The sequence below is a fragment of the Centrocercus urophasianus genome, unplaced genomic scaffold, assembly GCF_019232065.1.
Source record: "Centrocercus urophasianus isolate 14NV4802_14NV808 unplaced genomic scaffold, USGS_Curo_1.0 seq_42, whole genome shotgun sequence".
Classification (NCBI taxonomy): Eukaryota; Metazoa; Chordata; class Aves; order Galliformes; family Phasianidae; genus Centrocercus; species Centrocercus urophasianus.
This window is the reverse complement of record NW_024885000.1, coordinates 2,086,124-2,096,647: the sequence shown is the minus strand read 5'-3', so window position 1 is coordinate 2,096,647 and position 10,524 is coordinate 2,086,124. Positions and strand designations below refer to the sequence as shown.

At 43.1% G+C, this 10,524-nt stretch overlaps 1 protein-coding gene across 1 annotated transcript; it reads left to right on the top strand.

The window, feature by feature from the left end:
* The first annotated feature begins 828 nt into the window (after positions 1-828).
* DDX20 (DEAD-box helicase 20) lies at positions 829-7,415 on the top strand. The gene is made up of 11 exons (XM_042833760.1): positions 829-1,009; positions 1,086-1,180; positions 2,187-2,355; positions 2,678-2,792; positions 2,874-3,016; positions 3,268-3,406; positions 3,732-3,790; positions 4,460-4,542; positions 5,190-5,295; positions 5,380-5,481; positions 6,174-7,415. Exons 1-11 carry the CDS (start codon positions 832-834, stop codon positions 7,286-7,288), a joined length of 2,304 nt encoding a protein of 767 aa, XP_042689694.1. The 5' UTR covers positions 829-831; the 3' UTR covers positions 7,289-7,415.
* Positions 7,416-10,524: the final 3,109 nt, after the last annotated feature.

Sequence of the window (10,524 nt, the reverse complement as noted above, 5' to 3'; positions counted from 1 at the left end):
GTCCGTCTCCTTTCCCAGATGTATCCAAAGAATTATCTCACTGGAGACCCGTTTCCCCTTGAGGACCCAAGGGGAATATCCACTTAACAATTAAAGAAGAATTGGAGCTAAGAGGATGCTGGATGTCACCTCCTCAGAGCAGCCCAGCCCTGCCATCACCATCTGCCCGCCCTGCAGGGCTGAGCTCCCACAGCAGAGGTGGGTGTTGTGCTCAGACATTCACAGGAAGATCTCAGCTAATGATACAAAGCAGCAGAGCAGACTCGGCCACTTTTTCTTTCGTGTCTTTCTCCCTGTAAGGAATGCAAACAGGAGGAATTTCAGAGGCGCCACAGAGACCTTGGCACACCCAAAGCCATTGCAGCACACTGGGGCTTCCTGGAGATGTCAGGATAACAGCATTGTGTGTTGGTACCGTGTGAACCACGGCTGAGGCCTCTCAGATCCCACTGCCATCAATGGAAGCTGCACGTCCAGAGCCTCCGAACCACGGCGACAATAAAACTGATGTGCACGAAACCACCCACAATTCAAAGCAAGTGCTCTACAGAGGGCAGTAAGTAATGCACATACAGTGTATTCACACATTTGGATCCGGCTGAAGTGCAAAGATGCACCGCGGTTTTATTTTGTTTTGCTCGTAGGCAGGGCAGGGAAGGCGCACAGGTAAACGCAGCCCGCCAAGAAACAGCGCGCCAACCCAGCGCGACCCCGCGGCCGTTGCGCCCCCTGGCGGTGTGGCGGGCGGAGGGGGCGGACAGAGCGCATGCGCGGCGCGGGCCGAAGGTACTTCTCGCGAGATGCGGCGCGACATCGCTTCCCGCTCGTAAGATGGCGGCGCCCGCTGAGGGCCGGTTCCGCACCCGCGACGTGCTGCTGCCCGGCGGCCCGCCTGATTTCTGCTCGCTGCTGCTGTCGCCGCCTGTGCTGGCGGGACTGGAGGCGGCTGGGTTCCACAGGCCGTCGCCCGTCCAGCTGAAGGCCATCCCGCTGGGGCGCTGCGGGCTGGGTGAGTGGGGGGCCGCGCGGGGCCGGGAGCGGGGCGGGAGGAGCGGTGCTCCCTAACGTGTGTGGGCTCCTTCCAGATCTCATCGTGCAGGCAAAGTCCGGAACCGGTAAAACGTGCGTTTTCTCCACCATCGCCTTGGACGCACTGTTGCTTGACAGCACGGTCACTCAGGTGAGCCCCGGTGACAGAATCACAGAATGGCCCGGTTTGGAAGGGACCTCGAGGATCACAAGCTCCAACCCCCTGCCACATGCAGGGCCACCAACCTCCCCATTTAATACCAGATCAGGCTGCCCACGGCCCCATCCAACCTGGCCTTGAACACCTCCAGGGATGCACGGGGCATCCACAGCCTCTCTGGGCAGCTGTTCCAGCACCTCACCGCTCTCATAGTAAAGAACTTCCCCCTGACATCCAACCTCAATCTGCCGTCCCTTAACTTCAAACCATTTCCCCTTGTCCTGCTGTTATCTCCCCTTTCCAAGAGTTGATTCCCCTCTTGTTTGTAGGCTCCCTTTAGGTACTGAGGGCTGCAACCTTCTTTTCTCCAGGCTGAATGAGCTTAGCTCCCTCAGCCTGTCTGTGTAGGAAGTGCTCCCATCTCCTGATAATCTTTGTGGCTTCTCTGGACCCTCTCCAGCAGCTCTCTGTCTTTCTTGAACTGGGATAAGTGTCTGGTCGCTTATTTGCATATAACCAGCAGTGTTTGAAATTTAAGCACCTCCCTGATGAGGACAGGCTGTGAGAGTGGGGGATTTTCAGCCTGGAGAAGAAATGGCTCCAAAAGGACCATGTAGCAGCCTTCCAGAGCTTGGAGGCTTCATGCAGGAAAGCTGGGGAGGGAATTTTTATAAGGGCAGACGGGAAATGGCTTTAAACTGGAATAGAGAAGATTTAGATCAGATATTAGGAAGAAACGTTTTGCTGTGAGGGTGGTGAGAATGCTGGGACAGGTTGCTTAGTGAGACTGTGGATGTTCCCTCCCTGGAAGGCCAGGCTGGATGGGGCTGTAAGCAACCTGGGCTAGTGGAAATGTCCCTGCAGGGGGTTGATAAGATGATCTTAAAGGTCCCTTCCAACCCAAACCATCCTATGATTCTAAATCATCACAACTTGATGTGCTTCAATCTTGCAAACTGTTATGTGGCTTTCAAATACAGCTGTTTGTTACTCACAGGTTCTTATCTTGGCTCCCACACGAGAGATCGCTGTGCAGATTCATGCTGTTATCACAACAATTGGGATAAAGATGGAAGGTTTGGAATGCCATGTCTTCATTGGAGGGACTCCTTTGAGCCAGGACAAAGTCAGACTGAAGAAATGCCACATAGCAGTTGGCTCTCCAGGTATGGGCATGTTGCACTTTGCTTCACTGGATGCTGTCTGATACCTGATGGTACAATAGTTGGTACTTCTGAAATCTGGATTTCTTTGGAACTCTCTTTTATTGCTAAAAAAGGGGGAGTGCCAAATACGTTCAGACTAAGATGGTGTTTTCAGTGAGAGATTATTCTAAACATGGATTTTTTTTTTAAAAGGATGCTAAAATTAATTTTAAAAGGTGACTGTTGAGAACCAGTCCTTAGTTAATAGCAAGTTAGATTCTCTTTAGCTTAAACTTGGAGTTAATATTTGAGAAGCTCACTTTGCTTTTTTCTTTATGTCTAGGTCGAATAAAACAGCTCATAGAGTTGGACTACTTGAACACGGCCAGTATTCGGCTCTTCATTCTTGATGAAGCAGACAAGCTTCTGGAAGAAGGCAGCTTTCAGGAGCAAATCAAGTAAGAAAAGTGCTTACCCATTGTATTGATTTGCAGATTAGATCAATTTTTGTTAGTCATTCCCATTTTTGTCTCTCACAGTTGGATTTACTCTTCGCTGCCAGCCAATAAACAGATGCTTGCTGTTTCAGCTACTTACCCTGAGTCATTAGCTAATGCATTGACAATGTACATGAGAGAGCCAACGTTTGTGAGGCTGAATCCCACTGACCCAAGTCTCATTGGTGAGTTGTTCATTGATTGTGTTGTCAATAGATTGTGAACGGTGTACTGAGACCAAAGCATGCCTTCACAATTTTCAGATTCTTTGTGTTTCTTTCATTTAAGAAAAAACCTGCTGTGTAACATTTTATTTGGTGGATGTGTTTGCATTTAAAAGTCTTTGTCAGCATGTCACAGCAGCTGAAACAGCAGCCTAGCCTTTTTTTTTCTTCTTATGGAAATCCTTAATTTGATGTCTTGGTTTCATGCTCAGGGTTGAAGCAGTATTACAAAATTGTGAATTCCCATCCACTTCCACATAAAACATTTGAGGAAAAAACCCAGCACCTGCAAGAGTTGTTCAGCAAGATTCCATTTAATCAAGCGTTAGTCTTCTCAAATTTGCATAGCAGGTAATAAATCCATTCAAGGATAAATTTCTGTATGTCTTTTTTTTTAACACTTCTTATAAAGGTCTCAAAGCAATATGCAAATTTCTGAAATACAGAGCTGGAATGTTGAAATAGCCTGAAATATTCACAGTAGAACTTCAGCACAGAAGTACCTTGTACATTAGATGATAGTGAGTCCTATTATCTGTTACTCATGTCCATTTATAAATATGGCCATAAAATGGTAGTGAAATCTTTGCCTATAAAGAACAGTGTTGTATTAAATGCATGTGGGCTGTCATATGTGCACTCTTAATTACTGTTTTTATTGTGTATATTCTATTAGGGCTCAACATCTAGCTGAAATACTAACATCCAGAGGCTTTCCTGCTGAGTGTATTTCAGGTAAGCCTGCCCAGAGCTCTGTTGGTTGAAACTGTGTGTAAAAATGACCTAACATAAGAAAATACCTCTTGATCTTAAAAGCTTGATTTGCATGGCCTCTGCTGAAATAGTAAGAATAGCATTAGAGTCTCTAAGGATTCCGTGTTAAATTTCTGCATTGATGAAGCTTGCAGCCTTCTAGTTTGTTTGAAAATCACATAATGAATACTTGGGCAAGTGTTGCCCTGTGTGTTAAGGGTGAAGCTGTATTTGCAGCTCGAAGCTGTATTTTTTGGGAATGCAGATATTGAACTTAAATCTATTTCTGTTTTCTCTGTAAAAAGCTAGCAGCTAGCTTTTAGTGTTCATTAGAAATCTTCCTTTCAATTTTTAGTTCAACAGCTTTTCATGCCTTATGGGGTGGTGATGTAAAAATTGGTCTGAAGTCTGTGTTATTCAGATGGTTTAAGTATCTGTAATGGTTTCTTTTTTAAAATGAGCAAAATGGGTAATTTTAATGTATTTTCAAACTTGTCCTGCTTATTACATTTACTCATTTAGCATTGATGTTTGAGGAAGTTTCTCTCAAGCTTGCCTTTCATGTCTGTACTTTATAAAGTAGAGTATTCCAGGAGTTTTAGAGGCATAAAACTGTTGAACATTGAAGTTGTTTCTGTTTTTTTTCCCTAGGCAGCATGAATCAAAGCCAGCGGCTCGATGCTATGGCTAAACTAAAGCAATTCCATTGTCGAGTTCTGATTTCCACAGACTTGGTGAGTTACTATCTCACTGTACCTGACTGTTGCAAATACACCCGTTTCAGAGTATTAATTTGACTAGAACATAAACGTGCTATTGAAGCATTTGATTTGAGCGCTGCTCAAGTTTGAAACCTAGTTGTCATCTGCTATCTTTCTGTTTCAAAAACCAGTTGTAATTTTGCTGTAGAATGGCAGAAGTTTGCAGAGATTTCAGAGGAGTAGAGGTGTGTTTACTTCGGGTGGGAGCTGTGGGGAAAAAATCAGGCTTTCCTTAATGCAGTGTACTCACAGTACAGCTTCAAACAGAGCAGTGGTTATGTTTGAAGTACTTGGGTTTTTTTTGGCTGTTGGTGTATTTCAGTTGGTTGCTGGTGGTTCTACCATGAAAAAAGTTACAGCTTGCTGGCAGGTGTTTTGATGCTTGCAAGAAATGCGCTTGTTTGTACTGCAGTACAAAAAGAGGTGATCCATAATTTGTACATTCCAATGCAGGATGTCTGTTCTCCATGTAAGCTCACTGGAAAATTGTAGATGCTCTGTAGTGTGTTGCAACCATCTGAGTTGCTACGTGAGCGGTTGTTCGAGAATGTGTCGCCATACATAAACATCTTTTCAAGCCCCTGCAGTTATGAATCCCCTTTTGTCTTTGTTTTCTCAAGACATCTCGTGGAATCGATGCTGAAAAAGTGAACCTGGTCATCAATCTGGATGTCCCAGTAGATTGGGAAACCTACATGCATCGGATCGGCAGAGCCGGGCGCTTTGGTAAAAACAATCATGTGGATTTCTCGAGGTTGCACCAGCTCTTCTGGGTCTAGTTAGGTGATTATACTTCGTTTTCTACCACAGGAACTTTAGGTTTATCTGTGACGTACTGCTGCCGTGGAGAAGAGGAAAACATGATGATGAAAATTGCTCAGAAATGTAACCTACGGCTTCTTCCTTTACCTGGTACGTTCTGTCCTGTGAATGCAGCTGTGTATTTTTTTTCCCCTGTTGATTTCTTTCTGCTGTTCATTCAAGACTTCAGGTGGCAGCTGTTTGATGTGAATATTTGCTGAAATTGAAATAACTTCGGTACAGTCAGAATTCTTATCCTCTGTGCTTGTGACTGCTTGTGTAACTGCTGTATAAGCGAAGGAATAGGAAATGTTTGTAGTGCACGTCTGTAGATGAAGGCAGGAACTTGAAATCCAACTGTTTGTTATGCAACTACAGAACACCTGGAACTTGAGAAAGTTGGTATTAAGCCTTTCAGCAAGGCTTACAAGGCTGTGAGATAGAATAGAAGGAAACAATAATAGAAACAGCCAAAGATTCACTGCTCTGCTCTGCTAGAAGCTATTCTGCTGGAATTGTAGCACTTCTCCTTCTTAAAATTTTTAAACTTTTTACCTGATTAATAAAAATGGAAATGAAGAATAGTTCACTAATGCAGTACGTACTGTATTAATTAGCTTCCTGATGCCTCCCGTGAAGAAAGCATTCTGTATGTTTGAGCTTTTTCAAGAAGTGAAGGCATTGGTTTGCACTTCTAATTTGGCATATCTTAACATCTTATCTGCGTGTTGCTTCAGTACTCATTTGAATTCTGGAAGGAAAGATGCACTTAATTGAGTGCTACTTGTTTCCCTTTTGTGCAGAGCCTATTCCTCCTGGAATGATGGATCAGTTTGAAGATGGGGAGGTTGAAGTCAAACCTGTTGTATACACAGGTGCTTCAGTAAATTCTGACACTGTGTGTCTTAAACCAGAAGAACCAGTACTTCAGCCTGTCCAAAATAATTCTGCGGAGGTACCTCAGCCTCATTCTAATCTTCAGGTTGGTAATTCTTCTGTAGAGAAGCCAAAAAATGCTTTGGAACAAAAGCAGGTGAGAAAGTACACAAATTCTGCCAAGGTGGAAAAAAGCAGCAGAAACTCCAAAACCTCCAGCTGCAATAGAAAGCAAAAGAATCAAGTAGAAACTGTCTCCAGAACGGCTGAGCCGAATAGCACAGAGGTTCCGGATGAGGAAGCCTTGAAAAGAAATCTGCCCAAAATCCCATGCTTATCATCTTTCAAAAACCAACAGAACAATCCTTGGAGCTTTTCAGAGCTTGTTGAAGACTATGAATACTTCATTAAAGAAGGGTTGGAGAGAGATGTTGAAATTTTAAGAAGCTATTCAGGCCCAGGAGATCAATGTGAACTCCCCAGAAATGGCGGTATAGAGTGGAAAGAGGTGGAACATAAAAGGGACACGGTAGCAAACGATGTTCTGTCTGATGACAGTGATGCTTCATGCAGTTCAAGGGCTTCCTCTCACAGCAGTGGAAGTAACTCATGCTTCGAAGCATTTTCAGACAGGCAGGCAAAAAATGCTGTCCCCACCACCCGTCAGGGTCTTACAGGCTTTTGTCCCGCACCAGGGAAGCTGAAGGAGCAATCGCAAGTCCCAAAGCAAAATCAGATGAAAAAGAAAGCTCTGAAACAAAATGCCAAAGAAAAGAAAAAGCATTCCCATCAGTACCCTAAGCCTGCCCCAAGAAAGACTGGAGATGGGTCCTCCTGTGGCTCGTGGGATGATGGTGTTCCTGGCTTTCCTCACGAGGCGTGGAGTTACGAAGACTACTGGAAATCTTACTATCAAGCATGGCAGAACTACTATGCTGCAGTTTCTCACTTTCACTACAGGAAAAGTTACAGACACTTGATGTGGATGAATGCTTATGTCAACTCGGTCTACTTTCAGGAACTGCTGGAAAGTGGTGATTAATGTACTGACATTGTTTGAGTGAAGTAAACTGCTGTCTTTTTTATGAGCAGGATGTGTCTAGGTAAATGTTTTATATGCATTCCAGCAGTGGTGTTACAAGTTGTTAATAAAATGAAATGGCAGACAACTAAATGTTCAGTTGCAGTCTTTAAAATAGTAAGGAAACAAAAGGCAAGTCAGTTGCTTCCATGTAGGAAACCTCAGTAAGGAGAAAATGTGAAACAAGCCCAGCTTTCTCTACTTGATTTTCTTCCCTGTGACTTTTGGCTGAAGATGAATTCACAGTGAAGCTACCGAAGCTGCTTATTATCAGAGATCATCCTCTTCTCTGTAATTCTTAACCAGAGGGCACTGGTAATGTACCAGTTGATATTGGCAGACCAAAACTTGCATCTCAATACCTGTATTGCTAATTTAAGTGCAGTTAATTGGCACTGCTTAAATAACATTTCTAGAGCTAGTTAAATGGCAAGCTGTGCAGTCTGGGATGGTTTAATTATGTATGAGGTGTGCAGCTCCTAGAACTGGCTTTTCCTCAGGGTGCAGCAGTATCAGACTTGCCATGCTTGCAGAAAAGCTTTAATTAGAAAGGAAATTACTCATTAGTTCTAAATCTAATTTGTATTTCCTGTTTTGGTTGCCGTTTTTTTTAATGTAGCTGTCTGGAAGCAGGACAAGATGAAAGTAGTGGCTGGCTTAGGCTACTGACAGGTCTGACTTCACACTCATTTTGGAACTTCGTTTTTAGTACGTGTGAGATCACAGAGCCAGATCTCTAGCTAGTTCTATTGATTTTTGCTATGTTCATCAGAGCAGGTGTGTGATTTGTTGCTTTTTTCTTTTCGTGGTCAGAGTAGCATTGATTGGAATTCCTTCAGTGAAAGCTCTATTTCCTACCTGCTATGACTTGCACTTCCAAGGAGGACTTTTTCTTGTATCTGGTGAAATGAATGTCTTCAAGGATACTTGGTTGCTCACTTCTGGCTACTTCCAAATCAATTTTGGGAAATGCAATACACCTCTGTGAATAAATTTTGTTGCTTGTCAGAGTTCTTAATGTTGCTGCAAATCCTGTGGTGTCCCTGGCAGCACTTTGAACCCTTTTGTGTAGTTGTGGATATCTACACTCCAAGCTGTGTCTTATGGACTGTCAGAAGATCCTCAGGAGTGCTTTAGCTCATGAGTGCCGTAGAAGTCAGAGGGTCAATTAAGAAAGATTCACCTGTTGTTTCTTTTTTCAGTTGGGGAAATGATTCCCCCTTGTGGTGTCTTGCTTTACTACAGAAGGAAGAATGTAAATGCAGCAGCTGCTTGGGTGCTAGTTTACATAGTAATCATTTTAAATATTATTTTTTAAAAATGCCTCTAAGCGATTCTTCCTAAGATACTCAAGATGAGAGCAATGCTGCTTTTTTTTTTCCAGCTGAAACAAACTGACCCATCTGAAATACAGCTTGTTAGCCTTGGCCTAACAGGAGCTCCCAAGACCCGAGTGCCTTTGAAAGGAAAGGCATAATGTGTGCTTTTAACTGTTAGCTCAGGACTATTTTTGTTCTTTTCCTTCTTCTGCCATACTCGACTGTACCACAACAAACTACCACAGCAAGAGGGCTCTCCTGCATTACATCTGCATGATCTGAGTGTTTTGTTTTCGTTTCCGACATAAAGATTGCTGCATGCCTTAGCAATCAAAAGGAGGCAGCTGGTAAGGGTTTCCCTTAGGTTTGTGCTTTAATGCTGTCCTACAGCATCTCTTATCTCGCTGCTCTTGTCAACTCTTGCTGAAATAAGAGCTATTAGTGTTTCATTGCAGCTCACGTTGCTGAGGTCATCACCCAGCACTCTCCAAAGAACCTCCCAACATTCTTTAGAAGAAATCTACGGCATCGTCTTGGTATTTGTGGCACATACTCTGTTTAATCCAGATTGGATACATCAGGTACAGCAGTGGCACAAGACTCAATACTGTAAATGATATACAAGTTTCAACATATGCACTACAATTCCAAAAGAAGACAACAGGAAACTTGGTTCTTCTAGAAAGTTGTTCTCAAATGAAGCTACCTGCAGTTGTATACGGTACATTTTGTATCTGTCCTCTGATGTTTGTAAGCAAAGCCCACTTATAGTACGAAAATAGAAAATAATAAGGTTGAGAGCTTCTCATAACATAAAACTCCTAAAGAAATACTATTGGAATGCCTTATTAATTTATCAAAAATATACCATCACCCGCGTTTTGTCAGATAGCTCATTGGTCCGAGGAGCCTTTGGGAGCTCCCAGTCATGGCTGTGACAGAACTGAGAAGGACATGGGATGAGGTGGTGAACTCCTCACCCATGCAGCTGTGTAACCTCCTGTGACTAGCACTAGTTCAAATTGAAGCCAAAAAGAAACACGTGCACACATGTACATATGAAGGTAACAGACTATTGGCTGAGATCAAAACTGAGGAAGGAATTTTCACAAGGTCTTTGTCACCTGTCTGTTGAATGATCCACCCATGATTTTTGCTGGCACAGTTTTTTTTTCCTGCATTCTGGCAATAGTAGCAGTAGTTTTCTGTGTGCTTTCTCCAGGTTTCTCTCTGGTGTTTTGGAGGCTTTGTGAACTGAGCTTCATCTATTTATTGTCAAATTGGCAAAGAGAGGTGAGATGACTTCTTCGAGATCGCTTAGTGGTTCATCAAGACAATGAAGAGTAGAACATAGGTTCCTGAGGCTAACTCTCCTGGCTGCAATCAGTATGCACACTGCATTGTGTTTGCTTTTAAAGTTTTCAAAGTATAAAACCTTTGTAAGAGCATTTATAGCATCCATAAACATGAAGGCTACAAACTCAAGTTAGCTACTGCAGTTGCTTAATGTCTTGAAGAAAGTCTTTCAAATGGTTATAATCTTTAATTAGGATAGATTGGTAAGTTATGTGGAAGAGGCATGTTATTTATCTAACATTAAAAGCAGAATAAAGTCTTGAGTTCAAAGCTGTTGCTGTTTGTAAGCCATCCATGACTGCTGACTTTGTAGCTCTGCAGTCATTTGACATAAATAACATTAAAACAAGGGAGGTTGTAACCCAGAAATTAAAGCTGATTTTGAATGTACCAAGTTCAAATTGTAACATAGGTAAGATACAGCACATCTATGACCTCTGCACTAAAAAAAGCCAAATACTGGGAGAAACTTTGCTTCCCTTAGCTGGTACTGATACGCATCTGTCTGATCTGGGATGATTG

Coding starts and splice junctions, on each gene's coding strand:
- DDX20 (XM_042833760.1), top strand. CDS start 832: ATGGCGGCGCCCGCTGAGGGCCGGTTCCGCACCCGCGACGTGCTGCTG. Junction 1,181..2,186: donor TTGACAGCACGGTCACTCAG/GTGAGCCCCGGT, acceptor TGTTACTCACAG/GTTCTTATCTTGGCTCCCAC. Junction 5,482..6,173: donor ACGGCTTCTTCCTTTACCTG/GTACGTTCTGTC, acceptor CCTTTTGTGCAG/AGCCTATTCCTCCTGGAATG.